The sequence below is a fragment of the Lissotriton helveticus genome, chromosome 5_1, assembly GCF_964261635.1.
Source record: "Lissotriton helveticus chromosome 5_1, aLisHel1.1, whole genome shotgun sequence".
In the NCBI taxonomy this organism is placed as follows: Eukaryota; Metazoa; Chordata; class Amphibia; order Caudata; family Salamandridae; genus Lissotriton; species Lissotriton helveticus.
In genome coordinates, this window is record NC_136065.1 from 1989215197 (window position 1) to 1989241840 (window position 26644).

General features: G+C 47.0%; 1 protein-coding gene across 1 annotated transcript in view; it reads left to right on the forward strand.

The window, feature by feature from the left end:
* SH3BP5L (SH3 binding domain protein 5 like) overlaps window positions 1-25874 on the forward strand; it is a 73035-nt gene extending 47161 nt beyond the window's left edge. Inside the window, exons 6-7 of the mRNA XM_078645705.1 lie at window positions 7861-8034; window positions 23795-25874. Of these exons, the coding sequence (XP_078501831.1) occupies window positions 7861-8034; window positions 23795-24193 (573 nt within the window). The 3' untranslated portion in view covers window positions 24194-25874. The remainder of the gene's footprint in view (window positions 1-7860; window positions 8035-23794) is intronic.
* Window positions 25875-26644: the final 770 nt, after the last annotated feature.

Here is a 26644-nt window from a genome sequence, read left to right on the forward strand (position 1 = left end):
TCCTGGCCTGACCAGCCTGGTGCCACCACAGCCTCTTAAGCTTAAAAAATGCGACGTTACAACAGCTAATCGCCTCACATGTTCGCGCCTATCTTCTCACATTTAGATCAGACTGCAGATGCGATTTTGGCACCCCCGCCCACCTGCCCAAGACATGCTCCTGCCGTTCTTTACACAGCTTTTCGGCCAGGAGTGTGAGACCCACGGGGGTACAGACAGACCTCCTTGCAGGGGAGGAAGAGACGTGAAATGAAACAACTGTTCAACTTTCCTTTTTGCCCTGATCCAGTTGGTGTAAAGACAGGGCCAGCACCTCAACCAACAAGGGTGGCATTTCACAACAATTGATGTAGAGATAGGGAGCGAGCAGAGAGCGGCTGTAGGCTTTGCACGTCCCACTACAGATTCCATGTCAAGAAAGTGCGCCAAGAAAGGCCTCGCACGTTAATATTTACAACGCGTGCACCTCCCTCACACACAGTGAGGAGCAGCGAGAGAGAAACCGAGGAAATAAGAGAAAGAGGAAGAGAGACAGGCGACTGACAGCGTCAGAGAAGGAAAAGTGGACATTATTTCGACCACTAAATGAATCCTACCATGTCCGTAATACACCGGCTGGCATCTAAAGTCTCTCACACCACATGCAACAAAAGCAGGCTGCAGGATCGGCCAACCGGTCCTTGCCTTTATGCTCCTGACTCCTCCTCTCAGCTCCACAGCACTCTGAGTCTGCTGTGCGCCAAGAGGCTAATTGAAAGGTGACAGGCCTGCCCCTCGTAATTTCATTGGTCCAGTCTCTTTGGGGGCAGGCCAGCAAGAAGAAGCTGGGCAGTCACAAGTAGCGCGTTCGCGCTATGAATGATTAACAGCCCTGATTATTATAGATTATGTGAAAAATTATTTCCCCCTTTTGCCGCCCTAGGCGGCTGCCTAGTCTGGCCTAATGGTAGAAACGGCCCTGCTCTTCTGTAAACCCAGAAGTCTCCTATTCTGGAGGAGGTATACGCTCGAAAGAGTCTGCAGTACTCCACATTGGCCATGCTAGAAATTCTCCTGAATCACACAGAAACTGCTACAACTCCATTAGAATTGAAATGATTACCCCACTTTGTTCCTTCAACTTCAACACAAGTCAAACCCCAGCACTGACGTTAGGTTTAGGAATTAGGAATAACTTCAACTGGGCTTCAAAGAGGCCCAGCCTCCACCATATATTACTTGTCACATCTCAGTCTCCTTTCCCACCTCTGCAGACAGTCGGAGGTTGAGAAGGAAGGAGAGCAGGGAGACCAGGTGGAGGGTAAACAACAAAATGGTGTGTGGAGAAAAAATAGGTTGATTTTCCCAGGAATCTGAATCCTCTAACTTGATTGATCTTGCTTCAGGCATCCCTGATCTGGAGGAATTTGTCTTACACCCAAATCTGTGTGATGTAAGGGAGAGACCCTTGTCAAGTCTTAACCCCATGATTAAACTTATTCATCCATGGGAGGGATATCTCATAGGGAGACTTGATAAATAGAATCTGGCCAATGAGTCAAGTTGTTGCCAAACAAGAGAATTTCTGTTTTGCTTGCGTTTTAACTTGATAACATTTTTACAATTTCCAAGCCTGCGCACCACCCCAGTAAGAGGTCTATCAAGTTGGATGTTAACGTGAGGTCTAGATGTTCAAAACCTACAATTGTGTGTCATCCAAATATGACCTTGCCATGCACCCATTGGATCTAATCACCTGGGGTAGTGCGCGCATGTATGTGCGAAACAACAATGGTGAAGGAGAAGATACGTTATGGTAGAGACCTGTAGGGAGAGGTAAGACAACTGATGGTTTTCCTCTTTGCTTGAAAACAGAACCTTTGTATGAACTACGCCCAAAGTCCATACTTCATCTAGCTGAGTCAGTAGGATGGAATGATTTACTGTTTCAAATAGTGCTAAAAGTATGAAGTCAGCTGGGTCCCCCGATCCAATTCAGTTTAAGTTGATCCAGGGCAAATGTCAAGGCTATCTTAGTGCCGAGATTAGGGTAAAAGTCAAGTTGCCAACTTTATAATACTTTAAGTGTTAGGTTAGTTGTTTGACCATAATGTGTTTGGTTAATTTGTCATGGACTGATAGCATTATAATGGGCCAATAGGTTTCAGCTAAAGATCCACGTAAATGTATTTATTTTTTGTTTTCAGCAGGATGTAGTTACCCCCGGATTGCATTTAGACATGATGAAACAGAGAAGAGGAAACATTTACTATATTGAAAAGAGTGATGACAAAATGGATAATGAATGTGAAGAAATGTTATTTGGGTCATCATTGAACCAGATTTAACAAGGCTGACAACTGCCATCATTTCTTCTTTGTTGGGCTAAAACTAGCCCTCACTCTTGCTGGCGGTTGAGGGAGTGAAAGTGAGATTGACCATATTATAAAAGTGTTTTATGTCTTCATTTTATAATTTTGCAGGTAACAACCTGACCTGTTCTTCGCAAAACGTAACGGAAGTGCACAGCTTGTTAATGAAATGATTATCAAAGTGTTTGCAAAGTGTGGAATGTTTTGCTGTAAAAAAAAATGTTTACCCCACAATGTTAACAGTTTACACATGCATGTATCTTACAGTTGTTCAAAATGTACACCTGTGTACCTAATTTTATTGTCCTTTGTTTACTAGGTCTATTTAGTTAACCCTTTTTAGGGCTCGGCTGAACGCGCGGAAGCGCGTCTCCGCCGAAGCTCTTTTGTCGGCGTGTGTGCTTCCCAGGAGACAATCCTGGCCGCGCGCATCGCCTTTGAGGCGATTTCAAAGTGGCACGCGAACGAGCCCTGTGGCCAGGCGCTGTCTCCTGAGAAGCACACACGCATGCGCATACACACACACACACACACACACACACACACAAGCACGCACGCACATACATACATACAGACAGAGACACCCCCCCAGCTCACATACATACACACACACACACACGCGCGAACGACGAGTGCACCCCCCCTCTCCCCCACTGTCGCACACATGCATACACACACACACACACACACGCACACACGCACACACACGCACACACACACACACACACACACACACACACACACACACACACACACACACAACGAGGGAACCGAGTCCCCCCCCCCCCCCCCCCCCCCCAGCCCTTTTCAACTTACCAGGTGAATTCTGAGGGACTCCGCTCTCCTTCCGGCGTCGCAAGACGCTTTCACTCCGCCTTCTCTTCCGGTCCGGATGCAGCCCCGCCCCCGTCACAGGCGACTTTGCCTGACTTCCGGTGAGGCTGCTGGGCTCGTTTATTTATGCGATTTTATATAGCGCGAACTTTACCCGTTTGCAAGCTCTGGCAGCATTTCACTTGTCAAATAATACAGAGTTGTGTTCATTGAAACTTGCATGTGGGGCGCGTCACTTTTTCCCCCTCCCCGCGATCACTGTGCACTTATTGGAGTCTGCTCTGAGCTGGTGTTTAATAAATTTAAAGGCTCGGCATTTCGTGCTCCGATTACCTTTTGAAGAGGCAGAGCATGTGACTGGCTGTATGGTATCATCTGGTACCGCAATTAACTTTTAAAGAGGCAAAGCGCGTTACCAGGTTTTAGAGGCAGAATGTGTTACTAGCCTTATGACAGTGTCACGCTGGCTTATCAGCTGCGTTACCCACGTCTTCATTTAATATTACATTGTGCTGCTATTGGTTACAAGCTCAGCGGTGACACGCACACCCTTTAAATTTATCAACAGCTTGCCACAAGCCATTTGGTAGCATATACTGTGGTGTTATGCACACCAGAGCCAGAATTAAATTATTGCTGGGAGTTACAGCAGTGACTTACACACCTGTTTTATCTACAAGCAGCAAGTCCATACTTATTATTCAATGTGCATGCATCGGTGATATGCACACCAGTTTATCATACAAATAGCGTGTCACAAAATATTTGGATATATAGTGGTCTCACACACACCAGAGTCATTTACACTGTGCTACTTACTGTGCATTTCTACCTGTTTGTTTAAAGTTTTCTTGTTTAAATCTTTTATAAATAAGTCCTTGAGGCCTCGTGTGTCATGTTCTTAATGGCTGCATCACAAACTGTTCGATTAGCTGTTTGCAGGCTCTGGCAGCATTTCAAACGTCGCGTGCCTCTCCACCATGATCGTCCCCCGGGTCTCGTGGGCTCTGGCGCACATATTTATTGGGGTCTCTTGCAAAATTCGGACGAGATTAGCCCCTGCAAGGATCATGCACTTTCCCGGATCGCAGCACCTTAAAGGCTGCTCTCTTGGCTTGTGACAGAGGATGAAGCCATTGTCTTGGAGACGCTCCAAGGTTTTTTTGAACCTTCTGTAACTGATGTTATCAGGGCCCTAGGATGTTTATCCGCACGTGAGCCGGGACCCTGTTCTGTGAGTCATGGAATCTCGCTGGCAATTCCCACTGTCCCTCGTCTATCTTTAGCCAGTGGCGGCTGGTAAACTTTGAAAGTGGTAATGCATAGTAGGGGTGGATGTCTCAAGACAGTTTTTGTTTTTTTTAAATCAATCACCTGCAGTTTTCATCTAGGCGGCAAAGCCACTGCTGCGTGAAGTTGGACCTCATCTGCCATCGACCAATGAGCGTACACTTCACTTTTTAGGGCTCGGCTGAAAAAGGCTTGTTAAAGATGGGGATAGTTTCTACTCCTGTCCATGTGTCTGGTATGGGGGCTCCCTCCGCTATTGCATTGGTCAAGCAATTAACATTTGGGACTCTTTTAGACCAATCATGGCGAAATAGATCACCTGAAATTGATAATTGCGACAAGAGTAGACTGGACTATTTATTCCATTTACCCACTTCACACTACAGAGAGAGAAGAATCAATAAACGAGTTTTAGTTTCTGGAAACGCAAACATGTCAAAACATTCCATTGGCTATGCCCCAAGTCAAGAATTAGATGCAAGACTCTACACCATACATTTTACTCTGAGAGCATAAACAACATCCCACCATCTATCAGGCTCAGCCTACGCTCCTGCAGTTAAAAAGAAGCAAAAAGACTCATCGGTCACCGATAAGAACCCTTCAGCTCTCTCTGGATACTCTAGTTAGCCATACACATTACGCGACTTTGAGCTATTGGCATTGTAAATGACAATGACTTTTATTTATGTTTTGGTTTTTAAAACATAAATAAAAGACCTTGTCATTTACAATGTCAAGACCTTAAACTCGCGTTCATGTACAATGCTAATAGCTCTAACTTTTGCAATGCCAAGACCGTTGCATTGTAAATGCTTGTTTAATAACTTGCAGTCTAGAGTAAAAAAATTAAAATTATCTCACCAGCTTTCCTTTCTTTATTGGCTATTACATTTATGAGATCTAGCACAGAGACAATCAGTGCAGGTATTGTCACTTCATATGAAGAAGTGAAGTCTCTTTAGAGTGTGTAGCTAATGTTTGTTCCAGTGTTGAGGGTGGCACAACGACCAAGAGCAATGTGAGCAGGTGTCAGATGTGAGGTAGGCAAAGGTTGAGGTGCTGTGTCTTACTCTTATGACCCAAAGCAGTGATTGCTTGGGCTACAGCAATGGTAAGCTCTGAGCTTAAAACGCTGTCTGTAGTTTGGACAAGTAAAGCAGTTGCAGCAATAGATCAAGGACAGTGGAATAAGGAAGAAAGTGGCATTGGGATCTATATTGTTGTGTCCTTTAGTGCCAAGCAGCCATTCTGCTCACAGTAGAAAACATTTAACCAAGGTTTCTTGCAGTCAGGAAGCCTCAGAGCAAGTGAACTACCCAAGTCTCTTTTAAGAAGTAGGCATGGGTTTTCAGCTTCGGGGGTCTAAGGAAAGGGACCTGAGACAGTGCTTACTGAGATCTTGGAATGGTTATTGTGTAGCCTAAAATCCATCTGTGGCAACACCCAGTCATGGCCAAAAACTTGCAGATCCTAGCCTGTGCCAGTAGCCTTGCAGATGCAAAATAGCAGTAATCCTATCCACTGAGACTTGTTACAGGGCAGGGAATATGTTGTGTACCAAATAGCGGAAGAATAGAAAATTCTTTGTGTCCATGTGCTGCAATGTGCTTGGAGCACAATAGTATATTCAACTCGTGTCATAGGAAGAAACTCATTCATATATAGTGTAAGTGAAGAACCTCTGGTCAAAACTAGTGAATCTAGGTTACCTTTAGGGGTACTTGATAAAATGGAGCGGGCTTCAGTGTATCCTTGCGCTAGGAGCATACAGAGTTTGTTGTGTACACCACAGGGAATTGGCTGTCCGTGTACAAGCTGTAGAAAAGAATTAGGGGGACTGGATGAAAGCGCTGTAGTGGAGTTCCAGGACCACGGAGAAAATGTCTATAACTTTTATGGCCCTCGGGTCCTGGACAAATCAATAGGTGTCCTTACTTGGCTTTTTAACACACTGAATAGAGATGTAAAACTAGCTATTACCTCCAAACCAGAACACAAGCAACCTAGGTCCCAGATGCGCTTCTCGTGCACACTGCGTCACTGAAACCAAACTATACCTAGCCGATGAGCCCCTATTCAGGGCAAAACTGGTCCTAAGTTTCTTGTGTTCAGGGAGGACCTGTGCTTGCACTTTGGACTGGACTGTTTCCATTGGAACATGATCAAAACTGTTTGTCATTTAGCTGGGTACAAACTTAGGTGGTATGGCTTTCAACATAATGATGAAATGGGATGCGGCAAGAGTAATTACCAGTGGCTGAGATTAATTGAAGCATTCTATTCATCCATGGGATGTTATGCAGATTTGTATAGCGCTCTAATCACCTATGAGGGTATCCAGGCGCTTCACAAGTGGGTATACAGTGGTCTACCTGTAGATTATTAGAAAAGCCAGGTCTTTAACTTCTTGCAGAACTCGAGTGATGAAGATGCTCTGTTGTGCTATGGGATGTCCTTTCCTGCTTTGGAGGAGATGCATTTGAAAGCATGACTGCCAGATTTTGCGTATGGGATGTATGTGTGCCAGTGAGCGTAGGTGTCTGGAGGGTTGGTGGAAGTGTATGCAGCTGTCACTTTTTGTAGACTTCTGTGATGATTGAGATCAATCTAGAAATGCACCTAAGATTTCCAGTGTTTACTGAGCAGTACCTGGTTCCTAGAGCCAACTGAAACTTAGTAGATTTCACACCGTGTTTTTACTCTGCTCCTCATACTCCTCTCTCACCCCTTCCCCAGTGCCCCAGCAATGTTTGACATTGAATGCTACTAGAACGGTTCTCCAGGAAAGCTTAGGGATTTACTCTACTGTCCTTGCTCTCTGCCAGGCATTCATACACATCTGCTTTCGGATGAGCCACAGCAGTTTCTCTAAAGGTACTGCAGTTTGATGAGTGAGCGCCATGTTTACTGCGGCCGTTCAGCTAAGTATTTTTTTCCCCCCCTCAAAAACAAACTCCCAAAGCAGGGGTTTCTTTGTGGAAAAATAAGAATTAAATGTCCCTGCCACGTTTCCTGAGTCGCCCGACTCTTTATGGAGCGGGCAAACCATACGTTTCGTGGAAAGGGTACTCTTCCCCCAAGTATCCTGCCTACCAAACTCTAAGCCCCAAAGTGGCAAGCGATTGTGCCCTGGAGTGTGCAGTCAGGTTCTGAAATGAATTCTCTATTGTCAGTGAGGAAGTTTTGGGGGCTATCCATTAAAAATAAAACAGAAATAAATTACCTTTAATTTTCAGATCTTGCATCAGAGATTACAGGCTTTGTCCCACCCTCCGCATGTGGAAGAAGGGTGGTTAGTTGGTATAAGAGAAGAGATGCAGTGTGTGAATCGGAGTTCTCTGACATAAATCCTTGACACCATTCGTTCTTGATCCCCTGACAGGTGAATGAGGCAGAGGAAGAGCGGCTGCGCAGTGAGCGGGAGCATCAGAACGTCACCCGCCAGTGCCAGCAGGCAGAGGCAAAAGTACAGACACTGCAGAAGTCGCTCAAGCGCCTGATCGTCAAGAGCAAGCCGTATTTTGAACTAAAGTCCCAATTCAACCAAATTCTGGAGGTGAGCTAGAGAGCCATAAATTGACCTGTGGGTTTCGGATGAGAAAACATTGTGTATAAGCCAAAGGAGCACTTGAAAGGCTAGCAAAGTGCCCGAGATGTGTGGATGATACACCAGCAGTACCAGGTGGAGTTTGGGGGAAGGGTAGACCAGGTGCCTCAAGGCACCTTGATTAGAGATTCTTGGGAGGGACAGGGAGGGGGTGGAACATGGGATGTACAGGAAGCTTGCAGTCCAGGGGTTTTATGCTTTGAGCCAACTGAATGAGTGATAGTATTGGAGAAGGAACTCCAGAAGGGAAAGACATACACACCAGAACACCTAGTGATTCATAAACTGGGAGGAGGGTTGGTATCGGGAATAACAAGACATACACTGAGGGACCGCACTCCGAATGAGGCGTACATTATGAGGTGGAGTCAGGCATGGAGGTCCTAGGTAGGTTGGTGACAGCACAAGAATGCAGGAAGAAGATTTCTACTGGCCATACACTATCTTTCAAAAGAACCCGGTGGGGTCACAGCACAGGATTTGTTACGTTATTTGCTGTAAAGAAAAAAATCTTCCTGGCTTCTGAAGTATGGCAATTTGTCATAAAATATTCTACTGAAGTCTGGAAAATGATGCAGGTAAAAGTCTTTTTTTTTCAACAGTTTTTTGTACTCGCACCAATTAACCATAATACATATACATTTGCATGACCTAACCAGAGCCTTACAGGGGACAATAGTGTCAATAATGTGACTTTTATCATTGGGTACCTGCTCATTTCAGTGCACATCAGCCTAAGTAATGCCCATATCCTAAGCCTGTTCAACCGCTTTAACGCCATAACTTGCAGATGAAGACAGTGACTGTGTACTACATTACATTCTATGGCAGGGTCAACAAGACTGTTCATTATACACTTGTATTCCTGAAGTATGTATTTGTGGCACGTGCAAATGTACCGGCTAAAACAATTGTCGGGGCCCACAAACCCCTTCGTGAGCCGGCTGCTACTTCCAGTCCTTCCTCACCTGAGAATGTTGTGTGGGTGATGGAAAGACATCTTTTCAAAATTTCTCTCTGCAATTTGAAATACCCATGGTCATACTACCACCAAATCTGGCCACGTTAAGACCTATCAGAGTTTGTGCCTTGCCTCCGTTCCAAAAAGACACTGCAGTGCTGAAGGGAACGGCACTGGATACACTAGATGATGTACTAACAGAGCTCTGTCAAAACGTTGGACATCTTAACTACCAAAGAACAGGAAGTCACTGGTCTTTCTGGTCTGGCTACGCAGTCCTCATCCAGTCCGGAGACCGTGTCATTGAGCGCATTTGTACCTGAGGAGAACGTCAAGCCAAAGACCAGTGTCCCTTGCTCCAAGACCATGCCTATGGAGGTAAGTATGCCACCGGCCCCTGAGGCCCATGCCACCAGGCCAGGACCTCCAAGGAAGTCCCATGCCGAGAATGAGCACTGCTCCCACAGAAGTCCGCTCTCAAGCCCTGGGCAAGGATGCAAACAGATGCCAAGCCAAATGCTTCCGCTACCTTTGGGTTGCAGTCATCAGTGGGAAAAGACTTCAGAGCCTGACAAGCCTCTAAGGTTGAGCTCAAGTCACTTCAAGCACCCTAAATAAGCAATGAAGGCTCCATATGTGCCCGTGCCTAAGAACCCAGTGTCACCAAAACTTTGCTCGATGCTGAAACTGAAGTTGAATCTGGGCTCGATGCTCCAGTCGATGTTTAGATCCAAGGAAGTTGTGGCAGGAGCTTGATAGCATGAACAGAAGTACCTGTTTATGCATCCTTTATAAGTAAGCTCTCTGTGAAACTGCCTTAACCGCCACCTCTGGAATCTCTTCCTCGAACGAGGAGACTGGCCTGTGAGAGGGAACCTTCCTCCAAGCCTCCTTCTCTGGAGCCAACACTGAAGAACCAGGACAGATCTGCCAGTCTTCTTCCTCTGCAGTACACCACCCCCACTGCCTCCACCAAAGTTGCACAAGAGGTCCCTTTTCTCCTTTTCAGACACAAGCAGTCCCTATGACCATCATGTCACCGGGACTAAGCTATGGGAGCAGTCTTCAAATCTAATTAAGGTCGAACCCTGGCAGGGAAGTCTGATGGCAGGTTAACCCAGGCATAAAAAAGTTAACTTCATAAAATGTACTTTTCCTAAATAGTAAAAATTTAACTTCACCATTCATTTAAAAAAAAAAAATCTTAAAAATAGAAGTTTAACCATATCTTTAGCCTGTCCCAAGCCTGAGATAGCAAAATTAATATATTACGATGCACTCTAGTTTTCCCTCATAGGATAACCAGAACCTTCCATGGTGAAAATATCTTTTGGGCCTTATCCCAACTGCAGGGGCATGCCATCATCCAATATCTGCATATCCTATTTTTAAATACTAGGCACCGTACCCTATGCGGTGACTTATTAATATTTAAAAGGAGTGTCTTTCCCATGTCAAAAGGGTTAGTTTGGCAGGTCGGACTGTAGGCTTAAACAGCAGCAATCCGATTTTTTTCTTGTCACGCTAGTAGATGGCATAATAAGTGCTTCTGGCAACAAGTGACATTTAACTTTCCATGCCATGGGTGCAGTTTCTACACCATATACTAAGGCACATTTAATTCCTATGTAATGCCAATCTGGAATTAGGCAATGTGACATGTTTTAGGGGTCAGTTCACATACACTGGGCATTAGAAGGCAGTGCCCCAGTTCTCAAAACTTAAAACCATCAGTAAAATTCACCTAAAATGGTGGTGACTTTACAGAAAATGGGTATTTTCTCAAACATCTCTCCTTTCGGGGGTAGGATACCTGATTGTCTCTCTCTTTGAGAAGATATCTTATCAGGGAAGGGGATTCTAGCAGTGGGCCAACATGGCTATTGCCTCAAACTACACATACTCCACCCCAGCATCCCACCCTGTCCATACGCTCTCAATAAAGAATACTTCTCTGTATTTCTTGAAGAAGTACACCATAGAGAGGGTGCCCCCCACAGTATGAAGGGAGAGGTGTTTACTGTCACTACTTTCTCATCCCCAAAAAGGATGGCTCTGGCTTCTCCTCGACCTCAGGCCACTCAAATGTTAGATCCTATCGGATCATTGTCACATGCAAATTCTGCAGAACCTCCCCCCCCCCCCTCCCTCCACAGAGTGATTTTATGACGGGGCTCTATCTCAAGGACTCCTATTTCTACATACCTATCCAACCTGCTCAGTGACTGTACCTTTGCTTTGTGTCAAGCGAACAACACTGCCAATTCAAGCTACTTCCTTTCAGTGTCACCACAGTCCCAAGGGTGTTTATGAAGTGTCTAGCAGTGGTGGCTGCGCTTTTACGGCGGGAAGACATCCACGTCTTTCCCTACTTTGGTAATGTGGTCACTGAGGGAATCTTGAAAAACACTGGGTACACAGGGAATATGCATTAAAAGGGAGTCAGATGTGGGACCTTCTCTGGCTCCCAAAGAGGAGCCCTCCTTTGGTAACGTTTTTCTCTGAGATTATACACCCACTTATGGAAATGTGGGTTTAGGTATTACAAGACTGGCACATTGCTGCTTTCCTGTTCTATTTACCCAGATCTAATTTAACTCGAGAATTACTCCTGGCCTGAGGAGAGATCCCTTTGCAAAGTTAAGGGAGGGAAACTTCAGGATGCTGGGGGATATGTTCCACTCGGGGGGTTATAAAGTCTTTCAAGTCCTGCAAATGGGAATACTGTTCAAAGGAAACTGAGAGGTTGCAATATCTTCAATTACAGAATTGGTCACAGCACTCGACTAATAGAGAATGAGCAGTGCGAGACCGACCCCCTTTCAAAAACTTTTCACTTCCTAGGGTTCAACCAAGGGACTAATCATGAAGACATACACAGCATTGAAACATAGTCTCCCAGTCAAAACCACATCATGCAAAAAATGTGCCATACATTCTGGCAAACTGTACTGAAATCCCTGGGAAGTGCCCAGAATAGGGAAATGTGATACACTGCTGAAATACAGTTTGTATTTCACTCCTAGGAATCTAAAAATCCACTACAGACTGCAAATGCTGAAGGTGCTGTAGCATGCCAGGAGATGAGATGCATGTATTATAGACTTGCCCAAAGTGGCATATTTTCTGTAAAGATGTTTTAAACCACATAAATTCCATCAGAGCCTTGGGTTCGTATCCTAGGAGTACACCCAGGATCCCTTATGGCCATATCAACGTATGATTGGGTTGTAGTGTTTTACAAGCCAGTGGATGCAAAAGAGTTGATCACATTATGATGGAAGAAGACACCTTCCCCCAATGATTAATGACTGGCCGAGCTGTATACGAACTATAATGGCCATATAAATGTTTACCTATGACATAAAGAACAAGAACGTTAAATTGAGTTATGTATCGATACCTTTAGTGGACTATTTGAGTAGATGATTCCCAAGCCTAAGTTGTCCATAGACTAACCCAAGGGGAGAGAATCCTATGACTCCGCGTATCATCCAGAGCTTCAGTGTCGCGTAAATATGTTTTGCAGGCAAGAGAAAGTGCTTATATATATTTATTTATTTCTAAAGTTTTATATAGCGCGAAAAACATTCTATACCTCAAGCATTCATGATGCAATGGTACTTAAATCCTTTTTCTGTTAGTCCTTTATCAGCTGTACATGAGCATGAACTGGGCTTTCGAGAAGGGGGCGAGGGAGGGAACATACAGGATTACTAGAGTCTGTCTTACTTATATAGGTATATTAAAGGATGATGGACTCTGCAATGTTAACTTGTATTCAATAACATTTTGTTTATAACAATAAGTGTTGGAAAGCTCAAAAAGTTAGGGGCAGTGGGGTAATGCACTAGGGGATGGGGTGTAGATATTGAACATGGTGTCTGGTTCTGAGATATCAGAGATGGGTTTGCAGGTAGTGATGCCACTGGATGAGGTGAAAATGCTGGTCCGGTACATTGTTTCTCGAGATGTGATGGAGCCTCCGGTATTTTCAAAGAATCCAAATCAGTTGTTTGATCATTCTTGGAGGTTGCTTCTCTTCCTGACCTTGGTAGCCCTGAAGAACTTCCTCCGGAATGACGTTCAGAATAGGCTGTGAGAAGAGTGCAGAGGGCAAGGCTGGTCGGTGCCATCTGAGCCTCAGTGTTGAGGTGGGAGACTAGCAAGAGGTCCTGACTTGACGTGTTAGTATGTAGAAGTTCTGTAAGTGTTATCTACCATCTGAGTAGTCCTTCAACAAGTTTGCAACCCTCGTAGTCAAGGTTGTCATTGCTGTGGTTGTCATCAGTCAATGAAGCAGAAGCTCGTAGACCCGAACTTCAGAGCCATGATGCGGATAATCTCTACTTGGTCAAAGTAAAGGCAATAAATGCCGTATTCATGTCGATATTATTGCAATTTGGATAGGGATTCCGATTTTCTTTTTTGTCGTAGCATAAGTAAGTTAGCTGTTGCCAGCAAGCTAAAACATTTGCTAGCAAACATCCTGCCAGAGCTTTTCAGATGCATGTAAAATGCAGCTTTTGATTAGAATGCTGGTTATCACAAAATCTCATTATTATTTATACTGATATGTTATTGATTTGTCACCCACTCACTATCTCAATGGAAGAACAGCCCAAACGATGTGGTTTGTCTAGTAATCATGCACTGCAGGATGACAGTCTTTTAGCATGAGAAGCTGTGAACATCCAGTGTGCAATATGCCGAGAGCTCCACAGTGAGTAGAGGATAAAAGATGTACCTGGAAACTTTGGAAGGTTCTTTCCATGTCTAGGTCTGTGGTGAGTAGAGGATGGAAGATGCACATGAAGGCATTGAAAGGAGTCTGATATATACGAAGAGGCATTAAGAATAGTAAGAAATACCCGTCGGTCCTTTGGATGTCTAGGTCTATGGTGAGTAAGAGCATGGGACATGCACATTGAGCAGAATCGAGGAGTGTGATCTATACAAAGAGGTGTTAAGATTATATCCGTCAGCCTCTTAGTGGTGGGAATACCTGGACATCTGCTACAATTGTGGGGTATACTGACAGAAATGAAAACTGTGCAGGAGTCGCTAGGAGGATCGAGAGGGGTAGATACATGGCAGGTAAGCATGAACCTTGAGGAGGCTTTGCTTCATGCCCTCACAGTGGCTCATTGCAGTGGGATATAGGGCTGTTTTGAGTACATCCTAAAACTGTTGGTAGAATGGTAAAGTCCATGTTAAAAGCAATCTATTGGAGAGATAAAGATGAAGTGTTTCACCGGTTAGGGAATGTGGACCCCCTTACTGCAGCCTTCTTGGAATTCAAAGTTTCCCATTTTTAGGTCTCGGACTGCGAACCGATCGCGAAGCGATCGTCGCTCCGAGACTCTATTGCAATCATTTCTGCTTTCAAGGAGTCAAGGGAGACCGGAGACAAGTGATGTGCACGTGCAACCTTGCGAACTGGGAACAGGTCGTGCGCGCTTCCTGTCTCCCATGGCTCCTTGGAAGCAGACTCACACGCACGCACACACACACACACATACATACAGACCCCCCCCGCCGCGCATACTCACACACACATACAGACCCCCCCTCACGCCGACGCGCATACGCACGCACGCACACACACACATAGAGAACCCCCCCCCCCACACACACATACACACAGAACCCCCCGGCGCTTACACACACACATCCCCTACCTCGTCTCGGCGTGTCTTCGCGCTCCCTTGTTTAAATATGGTGACGTTCGCCAAATGAGGGTGAGCACTGGGCAGACTGTCCTGCACAAGGACGGGCAGGTGCACAGTCGTCTACAGGCCCCCAACAAGTCACCAAGCGCCTAAGGAGGGGCACCCTCTCTCAACCGAACACACCAGGCTTGCCCCCGTCGCGTGCCGCCCCTGCCTCTCACGCGGTCGTACGTGCGCGCTCTCCTCGCCCTGTCACTGGAGCTTCTCGCCCTCAGCTGATGATGGGATTGCGTGCCAGTGCTCGCGCGCAGCCACTGTCCACGGCTGCGCACGCGCCCCCGCAGCTGAGGCAGAAGCAGAGCCTGGAGTAATCACACACCGCCTCCTTCTCCTCCCTAGCCGCTGCCATTCTCTGCTGCCCTCTCTGCACACCGAGAACCGCCGCCCTCCCCCGGGGGGACACCATGGGCGAGTACACTGTCAGTGGCACGGGGAACGGAAGGAGGGGATGGTGACAGGCATTTTACGATACCATTTCTGCGTCCAGCCGCCCCCTTCCCCATCAATCATAAGTTGTGCGGGCTGTGGTGTTAAGGTCGGTTGGAGCTCAGCGTTGTAAATATTGCTACGGTGGGGTGGGTGTTTTGCTGCGACCCATAAGTGCTCTTGACAGTCTGAGAGTGGACCGCATATGCACATCCTCATGCTCTTCACATTCACTTCCTTATGCACAGCACATCCACTTCCCTCTGTTGTACGTTTCACATCCACTTCCTCAGTGCAGTATCCCTTTTCACTTCCACTGCCCATCCTTTCAGACCTTTATCTTCCCCTCTCCACTGACCTCCTTTGCTGCCCCCAGCCTATGCACTCGTCTCCTTTCCACTTCCCCGTACCCACTCAATCTGCATGTCCCCACCCTAAGCAGTGCATTATCGCTGTTCCGTGTCTCTCCCAGTGTATTGTTTCTCCTCACTGTGTACTGTACGCCCCCCTTATAGTCCCATGCCATTATTCTTCCCTGTTTACGTCCCAGTACACCTTCCAAATGCTCTGTCCCTCCCTACAAATTACCACTTACTGTTTAATGCACACGTTCGCTGTGCGCCACTCCTCTCTGTGCAGTGCCACCAAAATGCTCATCACCTTTGCTCTGAACCGTGCCTCTCTTTGAATGATCTCTGGTTTACTGCAAGTCTTTGCTTTAATGTGTCCCCCCTCATCCTGAAGCAAGAGTACTGTAAATAAGTACATGTTGCTGTTAATGTCTGCCTGTCTGCCTTCATTCCCTCAGCTGCTGTCTAAGGCCCTTCTAGGGTGGAGGAGCCCCCTCCCATTCCTTGCTTGGATTTTGTTTTCATTTTCGTCGTCTTGTCAGTTGGTGATGACCTGAAACTTCCTCCTCCTGTCCTTTCACCCTCCTCCTACCCAACGCGCATCCCAAGAGAGGGACCCGTACTGAGCATGCGATGCTTCTACATCCTTTACCCCTAGGGAGAACCAGCAGTAAATCAGGTCGTGTCAGGATTCGCTGCTGCCTTTTCATGCTGTGTTAGTGAAATGAAATGAAAAGGGGATTTGTATAGCGCGGCTGCTGCCCGAGGGCGTCCAAGCGCTGAATAGAGGGCGTAGTACTCTGAGGGAAGTGGGGGTAATTAGTTTCTAAAGAGGAAAGTTTTTAGATCTTTACGGAAGGACGAGAGGATAGGGTTGGATCTTAGGGGAGGGGGAAGGGAGTTCCAGAGTTTGACGGCATTGAGCGTGAAGGACCTGCTTCCTGCTCTGGACCTTTTGATTCGGGGAACTGCGGCAAGAGATGCGTTCGTTGATCGAAGTTGTTTACCGGGGCAGTAAGGGATGAGAAGAGAGTGGTTGATCTCGGGGCCGGCTCTATGAAAGGCTTGATGGGATATGCAGAGGGCCTTAAATTTTATTCTTTCCCTAACAGGGAGCCAGTGGAGTGATCGGATCCCTGCTTTGGCCGATTCTCTGCGAGGAATCTGGAGTAGGGTACGAGCTGCGCAGTTCTGGGTCCGCTTAAGTTTTTGCAACACGTATTCAGGGGCCCCCAGGTAGAGGGCGTTGTTAAAGTCAAGCCGGGACTGTATGTGGCCCTGAATGACAACTTGCTTGGCTTCAAAGGGCAGGATCAGTAGGATTTCTCTTAGCATCCGAATGATCCCGAGGCAGATTGTTGAGGTTTTTGTTGCCTGGGTGTTGAGGGTGAAAGACTTTTGATGTCCTCCTTCGGGGATGGAGGTGGGCCTAAGCTGGAGGGCCATAACTGGTCGGTGGGGGAGGGGGGACCGAGAAACATGATCTCGGTTTTTTCACCATTCAGTTTTAAAGAGGGTGCCGTCATCCATCTCCTTACATCTTCTATACAGGCAGCCAGGTTGACTTGCGGGTGCCAGCTGTTGTTCTGTGCCAGGGAGACCACGAGCTGAGTGTCGTCCGCATACGAGATGATCTTGATGCCATATTGACGGACGACCCCAGCCAGCGGTCTCATGTACACATTGAACAGCGTGGGGCTTAAGGAAGAGCCCTGCGGTACCCCACAGCTCAGAGGTCTGCTGGTGGAACAGGAGTCACCGTCGAAGACCTGGAAGGTCCTTCCGCTCAAAAAAGATCCTAACCAGGCAAGAGCGTCTCCGGAGACTCCCAGATCGGACAGTCGTTGCAGCAGAGTTTTGTGGCACACCGTGTCAAACGCGGTGCTAAGATCGAGGAGGACCACTGCCACTGATCCCCCTTGATCCAAGATCCTCCTAGATTCTTCCATTACGGCTAGAAGAGCCGTTTCCGTGCCATGTTTTGGGTGGAATCCTGTTTGGGTGGCGTCCAGTAGAAGGTTTTCTTCGAGGAATTTTGTGAGGTGGAGATTGATATGTTTCTCCAGAATCTTGCTTGCCCAGGGTAACAGGGAGATGGGACGGTAGTTGTTAGGGTCATTCGGATTGAGATTGGGCTTTTTCAATAGTACTTTCACCATCGCCTGTTTCCAGGTGGGAGGTACAACTCCCTTTTGCATGGAGCTGTTCAATAGCTTCATGAGGGTGGGGAGGATGACTTGGCTGACCATGGTCATCGTGCGGGGGGGTGCTGGGTCGGAGGGGGAACCTGATTTTATCTGTTGTGCGAGGGATTGAAGTGATTCTAAGTCTAATAGAGGGAAGATGCTCATGGTTACTCGGCGGAGGGGTTCTGTTGCTGTTGGAGGCTGGGGCTCACTGGTGCTGAGCTCGGGGACGGAGGTCATAAAGGATGAATATATTTTGTTAATTTTTTGATAGAAAAAGTCGGCTAGGTCATTGCAGCGAGCCGCGGGGTTATCGGCTGGGACTGCAGGGGGGGGAATTTTGGAAAGGCTTTTGACTATTTGGTAAATTTCTCTAGGCTTGGATCTAGCAGACATGATTTTCTCTTTATAGTAAGTGGATTGGGCTGTAGTAATTCCAAGTTTGTACGCCCTTATGGCTTCCCTATATCTGATTTTGTCAGTGGTGGTATATCCCAGGCGCCATTTCCTTTCAAACCTTCTGCACTGACGTTTTTTTTTCCCTGAGTTCTTCCGAGTACCAGGGGGCGGTCTCTCGTGCTCTTTTTAACACGATTTTCCTGCTGGGGAGAATAGAGTCGAGGGAGTCCTCGATCCATTTGTTGAATTTCCCACTATCGAGTAGGGGGTTCTGGCAGAGCGAGGGTTTCGAGGCAGTCAGTAAGTTCCCCCACTGCTCTAGAGGGAGCTTTGACCAGTTTCTCATTTTTCATGGGGTGGGGGTATGGGGAGTGACTTTGTGGGTGGACCAAGTGAGGGGGATAAGAAAGTGATCAGTCCAGGGGAGGTGAGTGATGGTGCCAACCGAGAGGTCGGGACAGTTGCTAAAAACAGGGTCAAGCAAGTGACCTTTGTTGTGAGTAGGGGACCGGATTAGTTGCTCCAGTTGGATAGCGGCCAGGCTAGAAACTAGCTCATTAGCGGTGCTGTCAGTACATTTGTCAAAGTGCATATTAAAATCGCCAAGTACCGTGAAGTTGGAGGAGGACATGGCAGATTCGGCCGCTTGCGAAGGTAGTGAGGAGTGCAAGTGGTTCAGAGGGCCTGGGGGGCGATACACGAGTATCCCTGTTAGGCTGTCGTTGGGGGTGAATTTAAGGCAGAAAGACATGCGTTCACAATCTGGGATTGGGTCCGGCGTACAGTGGCACTGATATAGGGACTTGTGGATGACTGCAAGACCTCCTCCTTTTCCCCGTGTGCGGTCCCTGCGAGCGATCTGGTAACCAGAGGGGAGTGCTTGAATCACGTCTGGATCGCATTCTGGGGTTAACCAGGTCTCGGTTAGTAAGACGGCGTCAGGAGTCCGCTAGTCTATTAACAGGAAGATTTCTGCGCTATACTTGGGCAGGGATCTGCAGTTTAGGAGGAGTAGGGTGAAGCTTTGCTGTTCCGGTTTGTACCGGGCGGAGTTGAGCCTAGTATCACAGTGTTGGCAGGAGGTGGGAAGGTCCATGTGGTGGTGGCGATGATGGCAGTAAGCTTCCGTGGGGGGTTTTAGTTTGAGAAGGGCGGTAGTGCTATATTGAGTCCTAGGAGGGGGATCAAGGGGGGTGGCCCCTGTCCCCTGTCGGCTGCGGACGGGCATAGACGGGCTTGCCTTTGGCGCGCTGGCGGCGCGCTGGCGGCGCGACCGCTGCGCGCGGCCGGGGGAGGCACATGTTTTATGTGAGGGGAAGGGGCACGGCCGTGGGCGTGGCCTGTGTGCTTCAACCGAATGGCGGCAAAGATATCTCCAACCCGCGGCAGCGTTAAGATCGGCTGCGCGGGAATTATGAAGTAAGTAAGGGGGGGGAGAGTGCTCAGGGGGAAGTGCACCAAGATAAAAACAGACAGTATTCAATTATAAGTATAATTATTAAAACGAGCGTGCTCCCGGCATCCGCCTCAGGAGTATGTAGCCTCTAATGCGGGCTCTGGCGTCAGCACGACTTATATAGTGGTCTGGGGGGGGCGTGGCCACACGGCCGTGGGCGTGGCCTGTGGGCTTCAACCGAATGGCGGCAAAGATATCTCCAACCCGCGGCAGCGTTAAGATCGGCTGCGCGGGAATTATGAAGTAAGTAAGGGGGGGGCAGAGTGCACCAAGGGGAAGTGCACCAAGATAAAAACAGACAGTATTCAATTTTAAGTACAATTATTAAAACGAGCGTGCTCCCGGCTTCCGCCTCAGGAGTATGTAGCCTCTCCGTCTTAGTCGCATGTACATGTTGTTGCTGGTTAGTGGGGGAATCAGGGTGACATAACAAGAAGCAGTTCCTTGCACAGGCCCGCTGAACGCGGTTTTGTAACAACGGCGCGCACACTTTTGTCATATTTTCATTGAGTTTGATATGGAAACTTAAAACGCCTCTTCATTAACCCCACTATAATCGGCATTTATAACATGTCTCCACACTTACAGCCCCCAAACGATTTGGAATACTGCCTTTTGAATTCTTTTAATGTAAGGGAAGGTGCTAATTATCGTATGCTCTTAATTTATATTCTAAAATCCCTTATTGTAAGGGTTGCATTGATGAGTCTTATTTAGTTTGATGGCAGTCAGGACCTTTACGCAGTTTCTGCTTTAGTGGTACGCAGGGGCATTTAAGATGGGGTCAGCGCCTCAATGGCTTTATAGCATATGGGGCACCTGTTTGAACTCTTACGTGTATGTGATAACACACGTAATATTCATTTCCTCTTACATCGCTTCTTTTGCTGTGTTGTCTGAAACCCCCTGTATAATACACAGCACCTCTAATCCATTGCGGGGGTTTTTTCTCTCCCTATGTGATAGGAAAGGCCCTTGCCGCCCCATTTGTTGAATTATATTAGCTCGAGGGCCAAGTACAACAGCTGTGGGTTTTCTCTCCAATCTGGCCTTATAGTAAGGAAGCATCAGACATGGAAAAATCAGGAGAGGACGTAGTCTCAACCTAGAGTCGTGACTGAGAACAATATGAAAGCAATTTGTCTTTTGGCGATTTGTGCATTAGTACTTCAAAACAAAGACAACTTATTTGTTCAGTGTAGCTTTTTATGGTGCAATGTAATGCACTACACTGGTATCTGTGGAATGAAATCAGTGGGTTATGGGCATTTACATTTTATTAGCTGGTGATGAGGGAGTGCAGTGTGTACACTGAGATTTGAAGTCGGGTTGAGGGCTTGTCAAGTTGAAGGCTGATTTGTATAGGTGATTTTCTGTTGCTTTCCAGTTGCTGGTATGTAAGGAGTGTGGTTTGAGAGTGACTTTAATTTTGACAGGTCTTGGGCAGCCACCATGAAATCAGGGTTCTGGATTCTGCAGACTTTTGCGTGTATATTTTCATTGCACTTCTGGTTAATCTGCGTCAGATTGTGGACTGGTTGTGAACATTTGCTTGTGTGCATCGCTCAGTAACTGATCTGCTAATACAGGGTTGTCGCCATCAACACCAATCCAACAATATTCAGAATGCACCCTATTAACCGGCATTCCTGAAAACAGCGCCTCTGCTAAGATCAAAACTCAACGTTGGCTCTGATCTCGTTTACGGCTGACATCAACAAAGTTTTGGGAGCAGATTTGAACAACGTGTAGCTGGTGAACAAGTTCAAGTGCTTACAGCCACACACACACAGCCACACACACACACAGCCACACACACACAGCCACACACACACACAGCCACACACACACACAGCCACACACACACACAGCCACACACACACACAGCCACACACACACACAGCCACACACACACACAGCCACACACACACACAGCCACACACACACACAGCCACACACACACACACACATACACAGCCACACACATACACAGCCACACACACACACAGCCACACACACACACAGCCACACACACACACACAGCCACACACACACACAGCCACACAGCCACACAGCCACACAGCCACACACACACAGCCACACACACACAGCCACACACACACAGCCACACACACACAGCCACACACACACAGCCACACACACACAGCCACACACACACAGCCACACACACACAGCCACACACACACAGCCACACACACACAGCCACACACACACACAGCCACACACACACACAGCCACACAGCCACACACACACACAGCCACACACACACACAGCCACACACACACACAGCCACACACACACACAGCCACACACACACACAGCCACACACACACACAGCCACACACACACACAGCCACACACACACACAGCCACACACACACACAGCCACACACACACACACAGCCACACACACACACAGCCACACACACACACACAGCCACACACACACACACAGCCACACACACACACACAGCCACACACACACAGCCACACACACACAGCCACACACACACAGCCACACACACACAGCCACACACACACAGCCACACACACACAGCCACACACACACAGCCACACACACACAGCCACACACACACACACACAGCCACACACACACAGCCACACACACACACACAGCCACACACAGCCACACACACACAACCACACACACACAGCCACACACACACACACACACACACACACACACACACAACCACACACACACACACACAACCACACACACACAACCACACACACACACACAAACAACACACACACACACACACACACAGACAACAACACACACACACACACAGACAACAACACACACACACACACACACAACCACACTGTCAGTGCACACTTTCACCAGGCACAGGCACCATCAGTCGTCAGTGCACGCTTTCACTGGGCACAAACGCCACCAGCCATCAGTGCACGCTTTTACCGGGCCCAAACACCACCAGCTGTCAGTGCACGCTTTCATCAGACACACACCACCAGCCGTCAGTGCACACTTTAACCAGGTACACACACCACTAACCGTCAGTACATGCTTCCACCAGGCACACACCCCACCAGCCGGCAGTGCACACTTCCACCAGGCACACACACCACCAGCGCACAATTTCTACAGGCACACACACCACCAGCCATCAGTGCACACAGCAATTGTTAACGCATCCACAAATTACTATTGTAGCAATCGCAGTATGGCGCACTTTACTTTCAAACATATTCATCTAAAGCGCAGCATGCCACCACTGCTACAAAAATAAATACACATTTTTTTGGCCTACGATTTATAGACTTTTGGTGCAATTGGTGTTGCAATATTAAGCAATGCCAATAGCTCAAACTTAATTAACCCGAGACCTATTGCATTGTAAATGCTTGTTTGGAAGAGTATATGGAGGACATTGAGCCTCTGGCTGCTAGAACATTGTACATCAAATTATGGTTTTGGACCCGGTCTCTTCACCCTTTTACAGTGAGATGGCCGCGCTCCCTTATTGAGCAGGAGATGAGTTGTCCCTTTTACGTTGGCACCAAGGAAACTGTAGGGCATGTTTAGTTTTTTTGCCCTATTTCTATAGGAGGGCTTGGATTGTTCAGCTTTGCTGTAATCTGGGGGTTAGGGACCACAATTCTGCCTTCAGAATTTTAAGATTCAATCCAGCTCGTCCAATAGTCTTTGCAGTCTCCGGGTTTCTCTTACATATGTGACGGTGTAGACTAAAGTGGGCTACCGTTCCATTTCTAGACCAGGCTGTGTGATCTGTTTTACAATCTGCCATTGCTGCTAATGTAATATTACTATGACTTCTCAATGGAATTGTTTGATTAGTTTATTTAAAAAAAAAAAAAATACTGTCCTAGCATGAATGATAGTTAGTCATTTTTTAGATTTATATTATTATTTAGAATGTTTTAACAGTTTTACGATGTGTTTTTATGGCTATGAGCCGAAATAAAGTTAAATAAAGAAAGTTATAGGGCAGTCTGCCAGAACCTACTGACTTGATGCTATGTTAAACCATATTGATGCATTATTGTCTCTATTGTATTGTTTTGTTGAGTATTATTTGAGCCTGGAAGCTTCTTCGTGGTTTCAGATTTTCATCCCCAGGGCTCACACAGTACTCATAAAACATCTTTTTCTCTCCCCATCTTGTAGGAGCACAAGGCAAGGGTGACCGAGCTGGAGCAGAAGGTCTTGCAGGCTAAGACCAAGTACTCTGTAGCACTTCGGAACCTGGAGCAGATTAGCGAGCAGATCCACGCCCGGCGCCTGCAGCGACTCATCTCGCGGCGGGCCTCTCCAGTGGGGGCTGAGGCCATCTACCCCTCAGAGGCTGGTCAGCTGGGGGCCGAATGTCCCTGCTCAGACACTTCCTCTGTGCTGAGCCTGCTCACTATTGCCTCGGACCTCCAGAAGTTCGACTCAGTGGAGCATCTGGCGGGGATGTCAGATGCAACCAGTCTGAACAGTGAGGAGACTGATTCTCAGCTTTCAGGCTATCAGAGCCACCATGGACAGAATCATTTTAAACATCACCGCAGTGTTAGCCTGTGAGGTGGGCACGGTTTGTTACAGGAGACTTCGTAGAGGAGCTCCAGAGCCGTGCAAGCCTGTAAGGTGGTAATGGGAGCCTGTGAGAGGGACCTCACAGTACTGACACATTTTTATGGGTCTGCCATTGTAATGTGAGCTTTTGTGGTGGTGGCAGTACATAGTGCAAGTTCTAAGAGACAGGCCATGGCAGTGTGAGCTTGAGACTTATTGTTACAGTGATCAGTCAGTCAATCTCGCTAAACAGCAATGATCCTCTGAGGACCGCCTCGACTGGTGAAAGACTAAAGCAGAGGCTGGTTCTGCAGGGGTGACGGTCATGCACAAAGACTGGAGACCGAAGGGGTGTCCAGAAATGTAAAGTGACTGCGGTTGTGCTTGACCTCTGAGAGCAAGAAGAGAAAGACACCACAGACAATGTGGGAAAGGCAACACTACAGGAAGCACAAAGATACTGACAGCCTGAGCAGTGGATTGACATCCTGAGCCCAGGGGAACTCTAGGGGGTGGGGGGAGGAATGCTTGTAATTCACTCTCCTCCTTAGTCTCCTTGTTTGTTATACCCCCTGTTCTTCTGCCTTTCTGTTTCAGCACTTCTTACCTATCAGTCACCCCTTATCTCCTTTAGATCCTAACAGCCATCCTTTCTTAATTGCTTCTTCTGTCCCTTCACACAGCTCCCAACACCAATGATTTTGCTCCTGCCTGTCCCTGCCTCCTATATTTGTCTCCTTTTCACCCCTCCTTTCTCTTCCTTATTCCCTCTCGCTCTTTTGGCTCCTTTCTCTGTGAGCACCTTTGTGCACATTATTGCTCAGTATCAAACAAGTGTTCTCGAATCTTAACGCTGCCATGAGCACCATGTTGGACCTTCTGGCTGGATTGCCTAACCCCCTAAGGCCTGCATTACTCTGGTGCTTCCCATATGTCATCACAAAGACCAATGTTGTTTCTATCATGGTGTTATCAACTGTAACCCAACTTGTAGGTCACTAACAGAGGGGTGGAATCATGCTGCCCTGTGCACTTTCAAGGGCAAAGCACTTGTATAAGGATGTTACATTGGGGCACTTTTCCCTGTAGTTACTCTACTCCTGTGTGCCCCTATTTACTCCCTCAGACCCCCAGCAATGCTAAATGGGGGGTCCTTTTCTGCACGGTACATACAAAACTCCCCTACTGCTCAACTTTGACAGTTTTATCTCTTTTTTTCTGTAGGTGTTATTTAGAGATTTAGCTATTATTTATTTTATATTTTTTTATATACACGTCATGCATCAAATCCTCTCCTGTGCCTTCCTAAATGCCCAGATGAAGTCATACACATAGCCTGTTGTTTGTTGGTGAGGAATCTGAATGTAACTTTTGGACTTCAGCAACCAGTTGACATGATTTCTCATCCTTTACCAATCCGTACTTCAATCCATACTTCAACTCCAACAATAAAGGAAACTGACTAATGAAGATTGGCCCCAGTTTGCCTCCCTATCGATATCTGGTTTACGTGGACTGTGCTCCCTGTCGCCAATCTATGGGAGACCTGGGAGTTCTTCTGAATGGCTTTACAGTCTGGTCCTGGCTGTAATGAAACCATCCTTGGGTTGAGGCAGCAAAGGACGTGGTGGTTATCCGACATTAGGCCCTACTGACCCAGATCTGGAATAAATTTTGTTCTGACCTTGTGGTTTCTGCATAGCATATTTTTCCTCTCTACGATTCTTTTTCTAACCTGCTTTTTATTTCACAATTTATAAAAGCAAAACAAAAATGGGAGCAGGAGAGAACTCGTGCAGCAAGGATTCTACTTATTCCCTGTTACCTCAACACCATTGCTGCAGAATCTTAATATCGTCACAGTATGAGTTTCTCTCGCAAAGGATCCTCACCAGATTCATAACATTAGAATAATTTGATATTGCCAGGACGGATAATGGAAACAGGATGGAAATAGATATAAATGTGTCCATCATGATATCTTCAGTAATATCCATAGGCTGAATATCTCTGCCCACATGTGGGTACACTTTTGTAACTGAGGAAAGTATGCGATAAGGGGTTTATATTAAAAAACTAGAGAATCAAAATGAGCTTTGAAAGACACTTAACAGCATTGCTGCACAATTCTTTTTTGCTACTCTTAAAAGATCAAAACAATGAAAGGAAACTTGAGGGTGAGTCTCCGACAACACATGTTGTCTGGTTTGAAAAGTGCAAAGAACACAGTTGATGAACAGAATGTAGAACAATGTGGGAAACATCATTAACAACGAAGGCAGTACTACGCGTAACGTTTACAACGAGGCACTTACCACGTAAACGTCTTTCCAACGCGTATGCCTTCAACGATCGTATTTACCACGAAAAAAAAAACCGAAGGATTAAATAGGGGGGTTGGGGGGGGTCTCCCCCCCCATAAAAAAACGATCCCGCCGTGCCGAAAAAAACAGTGTCATA